Source organism: Fringilla coelebs, assembly GCF_963513975.1.
Source record: "Fringilla coelebs genome assembly, chromosome: Z".
In the NCBI taxonomy this organism is placed as follows: domain Eukaryota; kingdom Metazoa; phylum Chordata; class Aves; order Passeriformes; family Fringillidae; genus Fringilla; species Fringilla coelebs.
The window spans coordinates 43225344-43242129 of NC_140031.1; the positions used below are offsets into that span (position 1 = coordinate 43225344).

The 16786-nt window shown below is 36.8% G+C and overlaps 1 protein-coding gene across 1 annotated transcript in view; it reads right to left on the reverse strand.

Annotated features, from left to right (window-relative positions):
* Positions 1-16786, reverse strand: part of ADAMTS19 (ADAM metallopeptidase with thrombospondin type 1 motif 19) — a gene marked incomplete at both ends in the record, with an annotated part of 127274 nt that overhangs the window by 11147 nt on the left and 99341 nt on the right. The window contains 5 exons of the mRNA XM_084224614.1: positions 7741-7893; positions 9827-10031; positions 12326-12461; positions 15180-15333; positions 16040-16197. Coding sequence (XP_084080740.1) covers positions 7741-7893; positions 9827-10031; positions 12326-12461; positions 15180-15333; positions 16040-16197 — 806 coding nt within the window. The remainder of the gene's footprint in view (positions 1-7740; positions 7894-9826; positions 10032-12325; positions 12462-15179; positions 15334-16039; positions 16198-16786) is intronic.

A 16786-nucleotide genomic window follows, 5' to 3' on the forward strand; every position in this document is an offset into this window, starting at 1 on the left:
GCATTGTCTGTGAACTTACTGCAGGTGGTGCACTTGGTCCCCCTGTCAAGATCATCAATAAAGATGTCAAACAGAACTGGCCCTACACTAAGCCCCAGCGAGTACCTCTTAGTGGCCAATTGCCAAGTGGCTGTAACTCCATTCACCACTCCTCTCTGGGATAAGCCAGAGAGGAGTGGTGAATGGAATTACAGCCACTTGTTGTTAACTGAGTTGTTAACTCAGAAAAGAGGGAACCTGTCCAAGCCATGGGCTGCCAGCTTTTCCAGAAGAATGCTGCGGGAGACAGTGTCAAAGGCTTAGGCCCAGGTAAACAACATTCGCTGCTTTTTCTTCATCCACTAGGTGGATAACTCTGTCTTTGAAGGAGATCAGGTTAGTCAAGAACTGTCTTTAATAAACCAAATGCTGTTTTTTATTATATGCTGACTGGGGCTGATCAAGCAGGTTCAACGCATGCCATATGATGTTGCTCAGGATGGTCAGCTCCTGACTTTCCCAGCACTGAGGTAAAGCTGACAGGCCTGTAGTTTCCTGGATCCTTCTTCCAGCTACCTCACTGTCCTCATGGTGATCCCATCCACCCTCACAGAGTTGTCTGCTTCTAAGTGATGGAGCAGGTCACTGACCAATTTTCCTTTCCATTACGAGGGTTTGGTTTTATTTCCCATCCCTGTCTTTCAGCTCAGGGGGCTGGGCCCCTGCAGAACAACTGGTCTTAATATGAAAGATTGAGGTAAAGAACATAAAAAGCACCTCAGCTTTTTATTCATCCTTTGTCACTATGTTTTCCTTTGCATCCAAGAAAGAATGGTGATTCTCCTCAGCCCTCCTTTATTGTTGGCCATGTATTTATAGACACTTTTTTTTGTTGTCTTTTATGGCACTAGGATGATTAAACTCCAGCTGGGCCTTGACCCTTCTAATTTTCTTCCTGCATAACCTCACAACATCCTTGTAGTGCTCCTGAATTTTCTGCCCCTTCTTCCAAAGGCTATAAACTCTTTTTTTTCCACCCAAGATACAGCCAAAGCTCCCTGTTCAAACAAGGCAGTCAGCTTGTCTTTCAGCACAAGGGAAGAGACAACTCTTGCACCTTTAAGATTTCTTTCTTAAAGAATGACTAGCCTTCCTGGACTCATTTGTCATTTAGTCATCTGAGTCAAGGGAGTCAGTCAATCTGTCTTCTAAACGTGCCAGACTCTGCCCTCTGGAAGTACAAGGTGGCAGTTCTGTTGCCCCCTCTCCTTATTGCTTTGAAAACTGAAAACAATTGTTTCATGGTTGCTGCACTCAAGACAGCCTCTGAAACAATTATTTCAAAAGAATTTCTCATTATTCATTATCTCTTATATTTTTTAAGTATTTTCATCTTTTGTCTTATTATAAAAAATCAGAAAACAGCAAAAAGTGACAACCCCATAGATTAAAACAAAATAATGAAACTCAGACAATAAATATTTTGAGATAAAATAATAATTTCATAGAATATCAAGTTTATCACAAGAATAAATACATGAAGCAGTATGTTATTTAGTTGTATGAAATACAGGATAACAGAAACATGAAATAATAAAAAAATCCTACAAAAATAAGCTAGATCCTACAATAAAAAATGGATTACATAAATTTTAACAGAATCCAAGTGAATCAGCTGTAAGAGTTATGCATTGGCAGATGACAGAGTCAGAGATACTGAGGAAAATTTTGGAAAGAGAGAGATGACCTTAGATATGGAGATACAACAGGCAAAAGAATGTCTATTTCACCAAGTCTGAGCACCAGACCATTTATCTACCTGCTGAAAATACACAACAGCCTTCCAGAAGATCCACCGTTCAAAGATCCCAGTGTCCTCAACAAAGACTAGCAGGCATTTCTGGGAAAGCACATAGCATATAAAGGACATTACTTCTCTTCAGCAATTTCCAAGAATGGCTTCCTTCACTTACTATCTATGCTATATGCATGGGTGTGCATATGTAAATCCCCTGCAGCAGTAATGTGTGACCTAGCACTGTAAAACTCAAAAGCAGAAAAGTTTGGAAATTTGTATCTGCTTGGGTATAGGCTGTACAACAATGACTTGGAAGACATTAGCAGTAAAGGAGGTGATGGAAAGCTGTGAATGCTACTCTCCATAATTTCCACATTTGTGGAATATGACATGCGGTGCATGACACAGCTTTTCTCCTTCATCTGGCCATCCGAGGGATCACTACACCCAGTCAATCATACTTATCAATTTCAAAGAGGGCTAACATCTGGTACAAGAAATAGCAGCTCCACTGCTTTGCTTATGGCAGAGGTTTCAGTCTGTTGGTAGAACCACAGAATATTTGGCGCAAACCGGCATGCAGAAAATTTATAGAGCTGCCTAGAGATTCAAAGTCAATGGCTGCATACTAATAGCAACAGTATTTCATTCTGAAATATTGCTGGGCATAAGTAAACAAAACCAAAACTTATTTATGATGTTTTCAATCATCTATTTTAGCAGCATTTTTATCATTTTATTTCTGTTACCACGGAGTAAAAAAAACCTAACTTGTTCAAGGATACTTCAGATCTCATTTCTTTTGGAATTTCCTAGACTTCCTCTAACTGTTCAGGTTTATGAAGGTGACTTAGAAGTCAATCTTTTCACTACAGATTTGTGTCTCTACTGAAGACATCTCAACCTGCTTTCCTGGAAACCACTTTTTAAAATCATCAGAGTCCAAAACAATTTCGTTCAAATGCATCAGTGTTACCCTTTTCTTTCTCTGTCAGGCAGTGTCAGAGACACAAGTGTGTCTCAACATTGGCTGTGTAAGTGAACCTCCTTCTTCCCTGTACAGCTCCTTCAGGTGGCACTGTGCATCTCGCTGTACATTGTGTGGCAAGACTGTGGATGCACAGACACATTTAAACAAGGGGCTGCACTTGCCTCCACTACATGCTGCCATCTTCCAGGCATCATCTTCCAGCATTTTCTTCTAGCTAGAAAACCTAGATTGGTTTTCTGCACATGCACCCTTCTTTCTGCACTACACCATCTCTTGTTCTCCATGTTAAGGTCATTTTGGGAACAAACTTGTCCACCTTTGATGAAAACATAAAAGATAATGTATTATGGTGGTAACTTCTGCTTAAGACTCTCTCCTAGGACACATAGGGAAAAACGGATTTAAATTTTTTTTCTTTCTTTTTCTTTTCATTATTTATTTGATTATATAGTTCTCCCACTACTATGTCAGTTTTCAAGTAAGAAAGCAAGCATCTTTCAGCAGGAGCTGTTTGCTTCTTTTGTTATTGTTCATTTGTGCTTTGTTTTCCTCTGAGCCTATGAAGGTTCAGTCCTGATGGGAACTATTAAAATGTACCACAACTTAATTATTTTCTAATATAACCACACTTACAGATAATGCAATTTGAGAGACAACACTTGTATCTACATTTTGATTCCCCCCAACTTCTTATGCTAAAGATGTTTGAAGCAGAAAACCAACAAAGTTATCTTAGTAGATCTAAGTGTGAAACAGATACTAGAATTTCCCATTTACGAGTGATTTTCTGGGTGTGCAAAATAGGTGATATCTACTTTGTGAATCCTTTCCAGTCTTATTAGTGGTTTCTTCTGTTATGAAAGGTGGTCTCATTCTGTTTTTCAAGAAAATAACATGACATTATATTTATTCCTGCCAAAATTCTGCAGTATACTGATCTGTAAAACTCTTTATATGAAAAAAAAGATGTTAGTATTGTTAATATTACAGGACTCGTTAGAAACTTATAAAATCTCCCAATGTAATTTCATTTTACTGACATCTTCCATATTATTTGATCATGTTTCATTTCTGAAACAAAGACATACATAATGTGCTGCAAATTAATTATATTTAAGTCAATATGACTTGATTACATAATTATTTTAAATTCTATTATTTCACATTGTATAATTGCTTTGTCCATACATCTACTGATAGTGTTATATTTTGACTTATGTCCAACACTATTTCATTCCAAGAATCTAAAAGAGATTAATAATTTTGGATGGAGATCTGAGGGGAAAAAAACCAAGGCTAATTCCCTTGTCAGTAAAAACATAACATTAATATAATCCTTTTTTTTTTTAATTGGAGGAGATCAGTTGAGTTTGTTTGCTGTGGAAATTTAGAGTTTAAATATTTGAGCACACAAAATAAATGTTGAATATCCCATGCTCTTGAACAGTTAGTAAAAAAAGTTTGTGGGCATTTACCTCTCTCCATTTACACATGTTCTTTGACTGGGGAAGAAGGCAAACAATCCTTATCATTGATATCTGCATTCTGTACCCCTCCATAGATCTCTCTGTGAATCTGTCTCCCACAAACAGCTGGAGACTTTACTTCCTCTGACTACACACACACACACACACACACACACACACACACACACTTTTTAGGGAGCACTGCATGTACTGTCTGAAATAAATAATTTGGAATAGGCTGTGAATTCTGGGATTCATGTGTGTAAAAACTAACAGTTGTCTCAGATGCCCATCCAGACTCAGTGGAAAAAAAGTAGGAGATTAACCTTTGCTTCCTGTTTTTGCTTCTTAAGGCTATAGACAAAGTGAACTGCATGCCAACTGTTGGGACCACTACCCCAGATATCATATTTGATTCCTCAACATCTCTGGTCTAACACATAGATACTATTTAGAAATTCTGCTGCTGCTCCATATTTAGTTTCTGCAGAATGCATCCTTTTACCAATCTTTTTTACAGCTTACACCACATTATCTTCTCTATCTCCTATAGACACATACTGCGTATCTCTTCATCTTACAAATTGCTGCTCCTAAATTCTAGTTTGTTGTCCTATTTTTGATCCTATTTTTCCTTGCTGAATAATATAATATTATATAAAAGTTTAAAATTACCATTTTCAGTACCCACTTTCCAAATTATTCTCTGTTCCAAAATTAATCCTGCTTCTCATGCTTCATTTATTCTGACAGTGGTCTGAAAAGTGTGATAGTCGCATTAAAAAAATACACATTTTCCTACAGAAAGTGCCATAGACATAACCTTTGAGCACCTTATGCTGCTGAAATTTTTGGAGAATGACTTCTACAATGATGTGGTCTTTCATAAGCTGTTCAGATGAGTAAACATGCAGTTCACATGAATTTAATTTCATCTCTCCTCAGCATATTTGTTTATACTTAGGTGATAAATGCCTCTGAGCATGATCCTGTCCTTGATTGGCTTTGAAATGGGTAGCCAATGGGCAGCTTAGCAAGGGACACTGTTGCTAACAACACCTTGCCCTAGCTGGTGCTAGAATAGCTATGGTCTCTAAGCATTTTTCATTTGAAGGTAACTAACACATTGTTAGGTAGGATATGCCATGGATGGCATATGCTGGGAAGATACAATGTCATTGGTAATGCTGCTAGGTAGTGGCTCCAGAAGATCAGTCTGAGCTTTTATTCTTCCCTTTCTCATCATACCTATATTCCTCACAAAGGTGGGCACAGAGCTTGAGTGATGCTACAAACAGCAATTTTTAGCATATTGACCCACCGTACTGACTTAAACAGCATAAGAGAGTTAAATGTTGCACACAGGCCAGGTTGTACAGACTTCTTTTAGATTTTAGATTGAGTTTTAGAAGAATTACTATCTCAATAATTGATCTATTGGAATATGGGATTTTGGTCAAATTTTATTCGATCTTGGTATTGTTAAAACACAGAGCTCAAAAAGTATTTGATCTTTATGTGATTATATCAATAAAACAAATTAACTTTGTTACAGCACTCCATAATTATTAATCATGTTATCTTTTCAGTAATAATGCAATTTTAGCTTAAATTATGTCTTAGGGGTTCAAAGGAAACAGTAAAGTGAGTAAAGATATTAGGCCTCCTGTTTCAATGTGTGAGAAGTGTCATCTTAAGTTTTCAAGTCAAGTCTTGGAACTAGCTAGAGACAACTTGGCTCTGCTCAAAGGAACAGACTTCTGTCAATGTCAAGAACAATCCTAAAGAGTAAAAACTGTGAACACAGAAGGCTGCATTGAACCTCTGGGTAAGAAACAAACAGAGCAAAGACTAACATTTATCTGAGCTTTTAATTTCTTTTCACTATTGCAGACACATTAACATGTATGCCATGACTTCATGTTGCTATGTACTCCTTTAATGAAACAGAAGAGTAACAGAGAAAATTGACATCCAACAGAGAAATTGACATCCAAATATATTTTAAAATGAACTTGTGTCTCTATAGAGAAATCAAGGTATCTATTTGTTAGCATAAATCTTGGAAAATCCTTGCTGCACAAGTCACAGTCAGACTGTATGTTAACTGTTCAAAAGATTTTGCCAATTTCATAATTCCTTGTGTCCTAATTTTGTAGTTGACAGTGCAGTTTAGGTGAGAGTGTTACAGCTTTGACTCTAGGAGGAGAGCAGGAAATACAAAATTGCCAGTAAATATTAAACAAGAAGATATAAGTTTTTGTATACTCATCTCTGACATGGCTGTTTTGCGAAAGGCACTGAGAGGATAAAGTTCTTCACTCCAGAGGGCACTGGAAACACAGTGTAAATGTCTCAGCATAGCCACACAGCCTCAGCAACCCCAATTTGAATGACTGCTTCAATTAAGAAAGCAGATGGTGATTTCTCCATGATTTACTTCCTACTGGTGCTAGTGCTAAATGAGGCAGGTTTTAACCATAGTTATGTAGTAGAGAAATGGAAATACTAAACATTATTGCCAAACATATCTTCTTGTAAAAGTAATACTGCTACTGAAAGTTAGTTGTTTCTGTTGTTTTAAAAAAATAATGGTTATACTATGTGCTTTTGAAGAAGCTAGTTACTCACAGAGTACTTGCTGTTAATTCTTGGAAGGCTGGATAGCCATACACTGCTGGCTTTAGTCCTTGTTTCCAGCTCCTACATCACATGAAAGACAACTAAAAATACATTAAATACTTCTCCATACAAGCAAGTTTAAAAAATGCTGCAATAATGTGAGGTGCTGAAAGTAAAAGTGTTGTATGCAAAGTTATGAAGAGAAACAAAGGAAATAAAAAAAAATTACAATCTTTCTGCTGACGTGTGGACTGTGATACAGCAAGAGAAAACCTTGACAAGGTTCCATTTTAGAATTTCAGCATGTTTTGGGTTTTACAAAACTGTAGCAGACATTGAAGGCCAATCACAGACCTAACCAACTTTGTTTGTTACTGTTAGGCCTATGCTTATCCACCTCTCAGAACACATATGCCAAGGAAATAATGTAATGACAGTTATGTTGAATGTCCATAATAATAAAAACATAATAAAAGAAACACAGTAATAGATGCTTCCCACATGCTAAATGGTTATGTGGAAATTTAATAGGTTAAAGGTGCTACTGTATAAGACTGGAGGGTGTACTTTACTGGAACCACAAATAAAATATACAAACATAAATTAGCAAAATATGTGAATGGTAAGGTTGCAGTTGGACTGCAGTTTCTGAAGCTGCCTGCCTACTGACAAGTTCAAGATTTATCTCACATTTATTTTATATTCTTGATTTTTATTTATACTGTAGGCTCACTGTGACTACCAGTTTAGGTTTTTTTTTGTTTATAGCATTATTGTTCCCTCAGCTAGGACACCTGTACACTTTTGATAAAAGTAATTCTTATTAAGAACTCAACTTGCAAAATGTGTGATGCTGGGAGGCACCAGTATCAAGGATTGCTTACCTTAGACCAGTCTCCCATTCTCCAGACATAGCATTTGGAATAGTCCTCACAGTCTTCTGCTTCTTTAGGTCTTGTAGACAAAACACATTTCTTACGTGGATTGGTGCACCTCACAGTCCGATGCCGTACTCCCTTACCACACTTGACAGAGCACTGTTGGAAAAATTGGTTTTTCAGATTTCTACAAAATTCACTTACCCCATTTCATCCTATTCTATACGACTTCTGCCAGATCAGCATAAATATTTCACAGCTTCAGTGGTCTCCTAACATCTGACCTTCAACAGCATCATTACTAGATTTATTAAAAAAGAAAAACTGAACAAAAATTCCCTAGGGGACAGAATGACTAATTTTTACCTAAAATTAGATAAAAAATTACTTAAGGACAAAATAGTCTTTGGAATAGGAAAATAACCAAGAAGTCATAAATTAAACAAATGCAAAATGTTACACTAAAAATGTTAGGAAATCTTTCTTCTTCCATTGAAATGAAATACAATGAAAGAAAATCAAAATAATGTTCATAGGAATAAGATATGAAGCAACTTAAGAAAAGCTCTGTTAGAGTCTAACAGCCTTATTTGGGATGAGGAAAAACTACAAAATGGAAAAGTAAATATTCCAGAATGATGCAAGAATCCAGACTGAACTTGAAAATTCAGAGTCGCTATATAGTCAGCATGTGAAAGCTCTTTTCAAGTTGCTCAGAAGGTCCTAATCTATGGGATTTTTCCACCATTCCCACTTACACAGCCAAAAATGATGCCATTTCCTTCTCAAAACATTATCACTGCTTTTGATCATCCCACTGCTTGCAGTTCAAAACTCTCCCCTGCCAAGCTGATTATAACCACAGGAAGCAGTAATGGCTAGCTTCCTACATAATGGTGATAGTAGGAATGGCCACGGGAAATACCTCGCTCTTCAAAAAATATTTATTGCTTCCAACAAAAACAGGTCTCTCATTTTTCATCTCTCAAGTAAAACAAACTGACTAAAAAATCTGTGATTCTGATTTCTTTTACTCATCTCTGTAAATGGATGCCTTTCTTCTCACAACCAGCTCTCGCATCATAAAACTGTGTACCACACCAGAAACTGCTGGTATTTATATCTCCTATCTCTACCTAAGCATGTGCTTTTCATCTTTGAAAACATTCCCTATGGGTTAGCTCTTTATTGCTTGGGGATCAAGGAGTTCTGCTGAGTAGAGCAATTCAAAGAAGGGACCGCACCAACATTCAGAAGCTGCTATTCATATTTTGATCACAGAGGGATCCATAGCACAGCTTCTAATATGGGAGGCAATCAGAATTGCCTTTACTCATTCAATGAAATAAGAAGTTCCAAATAACCCTTTCATCTTGTCCAGATGGCAGTGAGAACAATATTTTTCTTCCTCCATGGCCACTTAATTTTAGAAGAAATCAAAGATGAAGAAAGCCAAATGGACAAGCACATTTAAAGACCTTAAATTAATAAAGCTTTTTGAACAATGATTATGTTTTACAGCAATACTTCAGGATGCAACATATGTGAAATTGTGTTATTTACAAGCCCGTTTGTCTATTGCTGTTGCTTTGGAAAAAGAGCAGAGAAGAAAGACGAAGGGAAGAAGATGTCTTTTTTTTGCCAAAGGCTCCCCTCAAAGCCTCTCTGAAGCAGGATGGCATCACCCATCTGCTGATCAATATCCCTTGGTAAAAAAGTACATCCCACTCTGAACCCAAGGTCTTGTAGCTGAGAAGTGGTGCCTTAAATCTATTTCCCCCAAGTTACCCACTACTACAGACAGGACATACTTGATTATACGCGCTTGAGTACTGGCCAGAAGAGACTGTTGCACAACATTAACTAGGTAAAATGCAGTAGCTCTACACAGTTGGTTCCCCTAGCCCCTGAGCCCTTTGCCAAAACATTGCACAAGGACCATGAAAATTATTAGGCTGAGCTGTGCCACTTGATGCTGAAAAAAACCTTATTTCCAAAAAATACCAAAGCACAAATAATGACTATGGAGTATATGGAGTATATGGAGTATATGGAGTATATGGAGTATATGGAGTATAAATAAACCCAGCACCTCAGACCAGACTCCTGCCTCCCACACCGTCATGCAGTCCTGGCCTTCACAGCGCTGTGCAGAAGCAGGCTTTGGCCCCAGACAATCCCTCTCCCTAGCTCTGATCAGGGTCCCATTTCTGAGCTGCTGTGTGCAGGCTACTTGTCTGTTCTGGGTTCCTTTTCCACATGTCCTTGAACATGGTGTCCATTCTGTCATCATCCATCTGCAAAGAAACACAGGCGATGTAGTAATACAAAATCAGGAGGGGAAAAATACCATCACATCTTACTCATTCTAGGTGTATACACCCATGACACACTTGCATATTTTCAGCCTCCTTTTACTGTCATTTTGCTAATGGAGTATTTATGAATCTAACATATATTACATTTCATATGGTATTAATGTACATATAAATTCCTTCCCCAGTCCACTACCCCTAAGTTTTCAAACTACTTCCTCTAATTATAATCCCAATTAAAAAATTTCCAAAATATACATACATAAAGATGACAGATCCCTGATCAGCCTGCCTGTTATTCTCTGTATGTCTATCTATGTCAAGTGTATGCCAAGCATGTAAAGTCCAGCCTTCCTTGAAAATACTGTGTTGCAAGACAGAATAACTCAGGTGTGAAAGACTCATTGCCCTGGAAAAAGGACAAAGCCCAAAATTCTTTGTGTTCTTCAGAGTAAGGCCTAAGAGGGTGCATGGCTTAAATCACAGCAGCAAGGAAGGCTGATGCAGTTTGGCACAGACCACATACCTAGAGAGCAATTGTTCTAGAACATAATTTTCCCCAGATGTTCTGTAGGTCCAGATTATGGCCATGGGCCCTTAAAAAAATCAAACAGTTCTGCCCCTGATGTTCTGTCTCCTGAAAACACAAGAGTTTTCAAGGAGAATTACTTTGCAAGGAGAGCTTTTAGGAAATGGAGATTCAATAAAATTTTTTTAACCTTCTGTCATGCGTTTGTGATAAAAAATTTAAGTACTTAACTAAGGAGTTTTTTTTGTTATCTGTCCAGATATATAACTCACAAATCATGGCCTGTCAAGATGATGAAACAGACTTCAAGATATTTCTTCATAGGCCAATAGCAAATAAGCACTTATAGAAGTGTAATATTTCTGTTGAAAGCTAATAGTATTTTGTAATCATCACTTGCAGGGTTTAAAAAATTTGATTATTAAATCTTTCTACATTTCTCAGCGCAGCATCTCTGAGTATCAATTAGCAAAGTTTTTAAATTTTCACCTAATAAGCTGGAAAAAACACAGAATACTGAAAATTTAGACAATGCCTCAGAAAAAGATCCAATTATTCCACTTCTATCCATTAAGTGAACAATGGTGCTAATAAAACAAAATAAAGGTCTTCTAAAGTATGCATATAATGAAGTTTAAATAATCCCTCCAAAGGGTCCTGCCCTATTTTGGGGAAGACCAAATGTCAGTGGTTTTGTCTTACTTAAAATGTATAATACGTCACATTTTATCAATTTCAGTATTCATCCTTTCCAAGAAAACTATGTCTTCTCATTCACTTTACATACTTGCTTCAAGAGTACTTGCATTTAATTTATTTTACATTATTTTGTTTAAAAATGCCATCTACCTGTCCTCCAGATGCCTGCAGCAGACTAATCCTAGTGCTTACTCCTGGGGATGCTAGCCAGCTCTTGCTAGTTGCTTTCCCCTCCCTTGAAAGGTGTGGACTTGCTTTAACTTGCTTTAAAAAAGTACATGGAATTCATGAGGACCTCCTCCACACTTAATTTTTAGCTGCCAAGTGGCACGACTCTGAAATGGGCCACTGTGCTTGACTGTCAGCCAGTGCAAGAAGCAGGCTGCCAGTTCAGCTGCCGGAACACCAGTGGGTGGTGGGTGGGCTTTGCTTGGCACAGGATGCACATGGAGCTGCCTCCTGCAATGCTCAACCACCAGAGTCTAGTTCAGCCTATCTGTTAATCTGCATACAAGGACTTTGCTCTCGTGGGGTGAGAGGAAAGAGAGGAGCAAGGGGCAAGCTTACTATACTTCAGGTTGCATTAACGTAAAAAGAGTGATTAACAGGGATTTATTTATTTATTCATTTACTATTTAGGGTACCCAGAGTTTATCAAGAGCTTTAAAGACACGAAGCCTTGCTTCAAAAAAAAAAACCCCACTAAAACATATCATTAATTAAGTATATGGGATTAAATCCCACATATGTCTTTATATAAATAGCATTTAAATTTCAGTTTTGTAGCACAGATCAGTCTGTGAGAATACTTTCTAAGGAAGGAATTAACTGCTTTACTGGATAAGAATTTATTCAGGCATGCTGCTTACGGACTCTCCATTAAAACTCAGGAGAAACAATTTCCAGTGTTTCTGTTTTCCCTTGATTTTGCACTATAATGTTTCGAATGAATGTATTTACTGCCCATTCATTGTGAGAAGCAGTCCACCGCTATTACATGGCTTTTACATCTAGATATTATAGTTTCATTTAATCAAATCACTATTACCTTGTCTGGCAGGGCTGTTCGTTGCACTTGCGGATCTGTGGTTCAGGTTTTGTTAAATATTTGCACTTCTTGTTGTCCACGAGACTGATATTCTTGTTCATAATTTTTGTGCAAGAGACTGTTGTCTTTCTTTCACCTAGGGAAAAAAAAAAAAGAAGCAGGTTTGTGAGGAAACCAAGAATACGCAAATTGTTTAAGATGCAGATACAGCTATTTCATATACAGTTTGGCTAAAAGAACTGAAAAACCAGTGTAAAAAATTCAAAGCTAACAGAGAATCTATAAGAAATCCTACAGCCTGTAGGGAACATTGTGAGTTTCTAACCTAGTCTTTGCACACCACCATCAAGAGTTTTTCTGCTTTACTCCTGCAACTAGTTATAGGCCCTCACTCTTACAGGAATAATCTTCTTTCTCAACCACTGCAACTCCATCACCAAGCAATGCCTGGAGAAATTACAAACATGGTTGTTAATTATTACATAAAATGAGGAAAGAAATAACAAATTGTGGCTGGCATTCAGATAAAGGGAATCAGCACATGCATCCTTCAGCTGGGAGCCTGCACTGTTTCCCACGAAGTAAAGAGGCCAGATGACCAGATCTGCAGGGTCAGAGAATCATTTAGGAAGCTGCATACTGCTGAAGAGATTGAGTGCATGCTCTGTACAGAGTCCTTGTAATAATGGTGGCCTGGAGCCTGGTGTCTCTTGAACATGGAAGCATTAGGAATTAGAATTTAATGTAATACTGACCACAAACAGTAACTTGCAATTAGACTGGAGCCTTAATTTTAGAAAACCAGCAATTGAATTCAGGATTTCAGTTAGAACCATTTGTTCTTATAGTTACTTTTACTCTATCTGGAAGTTTACTGGCAAAGGGGCTGTGTGCAGGAGCAGGGCAGGCTTAAGCATGAACATTCACCAGAGGTGAAAAATGTGCCTATGGATGGAGCAGTCATGTTATAAATGCATATTATGTGCATGACCACTGCTGACATTTTTACACAGTGCTTGTGTACGTGAGAGTACATGCAACTAATCTATCATATCACAGCGTTTGAAATGTTTGACAATTCTTTCTGCACTTATATATACATCTATGTATTCATATTCTCTCCCACGCAAAGAACGCTTTTCTGCAACACAGGAGGTCACAGACCAGTAACATACACAAACATACACAAAACGACATGGCTTCATCAATAGTTTTATCTTGACACACGCTTTGAGCAATTAAGCAAAACTATTGATAATTGTATTATTATTTATTCAGATCAATTAAAATATTGATGTTAAATTTTAATCACAAATAGTTAGACAGGGTAAAATCTGCAGTATTTTGATTTCATTACTGCTTGATATTTAAGCCAGAAAGTAAAAGAAAAGTAAAAATTTTTCTTGCTAAAGTAAGAAAAATCTTTCAGTAGTATTTCAGAATATTTACCTCCTAGAGAACTTTGTTACTAACTCAGCTATTTTAGACAATAACATAAAATGAAGACCAGTTACAACAGGAAAAAAAGTGATAAACATTAGAGTAAAACATTTAAATATTTATTTAAGCATTAATATAGAATAAATTACTGACGTACTGCATTTTAAGACTTCTGCAGATGATAGAAATATTTAGAAATATCTGGGGCAATAATGACAGACTGTAGTAGAATTAAAATTATTCTAAAAATACATCAGGAAACTGTAAAAAGTGTAAATTCACAAGTAAACTGGGATCTCTATTAAGAATGAGAGGTTGCTACTAGCACTACGAACAAAATGCCTTCTAGGGAAGAAGCTTTCCTACCAAACCACAAAAAGCATGTTTATGGAAACTAAAGCAATCTTTCATGACACCAGGATTGTTCACACACTTAGAGGAGCTAGAACACTGTGTTCTTTATGCTGATGTTATGAGAAGGAAAAGCATTTCCAGGCTTTCCTATTCAATCACAAGGTGAACAGCAGTTTTCACAACGTTGATCAGAGCAACCATGACCATCAAAGTTGTCAGCATGAAAGACAGGTATCAAAAATCAATACAGTGTTCACACACTGACTAACTGCACAAAGTATGAACACATCACTGTACAGGGCATTTATTTTTAAAAAAAACCCTATCTGAAGTGTAAGTATCATTTAAAAGAACATCTTCTAGAAAACAGTTTGAAAGACTTTTGTTACATCAATATTGTTTATATTCCAATATTTGTTTTCAGAATCATATTTTTTTCTTCCAAAATCACTTTTTTATGTTTAATAAACGCAGGAAAAATATTACATCAGCATACTAATATCTGCTCTTGCAATATTTGTTCCATATGTTTCTGGATCATCCTCAACTTATGTTACTAAGTGTACTTATTTGATCTGAGACTGGGATTCAGCTTTTCTGTGGTTCAAAATTTCTCTTACAGATCATTTATCTTCAGTAGTTCCAAATACAGAGTGGAATGCACTTTCTATTCTTGTTCTAGATCTTGCACTTGTATTTCTTCTTGGCAACTGTGTCCTTAATTTGCTTGTTCCTTCATTACCATCTTTTGCTACTTTTTCTATTTAGTTTGAATCTTTTCCTAGAGCTACCACAGTATTTTTAATGTAATCAGAAAGCATAAGACTGACGTACATCTACATTGTATGGAAACATACAAACCACAGTGAGGATATTAGTATTAAATATACAACACAGACCATCAGAATCCTAATTATATATAAAAACACAATGTTTATACATATAGGTGTATATTGCATACAAACATTTGCACTGCATATATACATGCATATTGTATACACATATTCATTTTCCATATATGTGTGTGTGTGTGTGTGAGTACATTTTTCTTTTATTTTACCTCCTCCACATACAGCATCACAGTCTTCCCAGGTAGAATGTGTCCACATGAAAAGGGGCTCTGGTACTTTAGAGCTCTGATTTTCAGGGAGAGGATCCAATGGGATTGTGTATTCATAGTGTAAACCATAGCTCTGGTCATGGAAGAGGAGCACCTGCAAGATACAAAGAAGGAAAAGCTTCCAACATACACAGACACTATGGAAGACTCCAATCTGGAAGTAGATGATCTTGAAAAGCACAACAGAATGACTCAATGCTCTATTACCTTTTAGCCCTCCTAATGGATTTGCTGGAAGAAATTAATTAGAGTATCCAAAGCAAGCCAACGGAATAAAGTATTTTTCTTTATTATGAAAATTCCTTTAATTTAAAGGATTTTAATTGTGAAGTCCTTCACCATCTTCTCTCCCTTTTTCTTTATGGCAGCTATTAACTTTTCCTCTCTTACACTGAAATGCATCCAAATTCAACTTTTTCACAGAGAACTTGGTGACAGCAATTCTGAAATGCTAATGCTGTGCTATAGTCAGCCAGAAATTTCATAAAGTCACCTGAAATTAATTTGAATTTCTCTCCTTAGTTCGCACATCAGGTTTTTATGACATTTGTAGGAATGCTGAGACCTTCAATTCTGCCCCAACAACAAAGAGATTACTCTTGGATTTAAATGCATTTTTTTTACAAGCAGGCTGACAGACTTCTCTCTCCTCACCCCCTCTTTCCCACTTTTGTAGATATATATGTAAACACAAAAGCAGGTATATCTTACATAGATATCATTCTCTTGAGGAGTCTGGAAAAAATATTAGTTACTATGCTACATCATAGGAATCAAGTAAAAAACCAGAATTGTCATACCAGTAAATGTAAGGGTGATGTTGTGGGACCTTTGGCTGATATTTTCTCCCAGAGACCTCTCCGAACATAATGGACTGTGGTCCCGGCAATATTGAATGTTCCAGAATGTTCTATCTTCCAATCACTATTGATGGACTGTTTTCCAGCATCCCTAAGAGCTGCAAAATACATGAAAAAAGCCCAATTTAAAAGGTGCCTGTTCACTAGTGATTTTCTTCTCCTCTCACTTTCCATTCAGATAATTTAAAAAGTAGGTGAAATTCACCTAACTCTGATTGCAAGGATATATATAAATCCTACTTTACATGAACTTCAGTTGATATGTGCTTCAGAAACACCTTCTGGAGGGAATGCCTGTGTGTATTTAACATTACTTGAAGTTAATATCAGCATTTTAATGCCTCAGAAGACTGACAGGCTCTGGCATAACTCATAATTTGAACACTGAATTACATTAAGGCAAAGGGCTTTAAATTAACTTTAAGGCAAAACTATATTCTCTGTTCCCAGGGTGGTAATTTCTATAATCCATAAAAGCATGGGAAACACAATTTTCACAAGGGACTCTCCAAGATTTGTGAAACTAAGCTAAAACATTTTTAGAAAAAAACATTCTAGTTCAAAATTCCTTCTTCTCTAATAAGGACATTTGCCTTTTCTGCACCTTAAAATTTGATAAGACTTTATACACTTTCACAATGTAATTGCACGCTTCTAATAAATAGGAAAAGCTTGTTCATTTTGGCT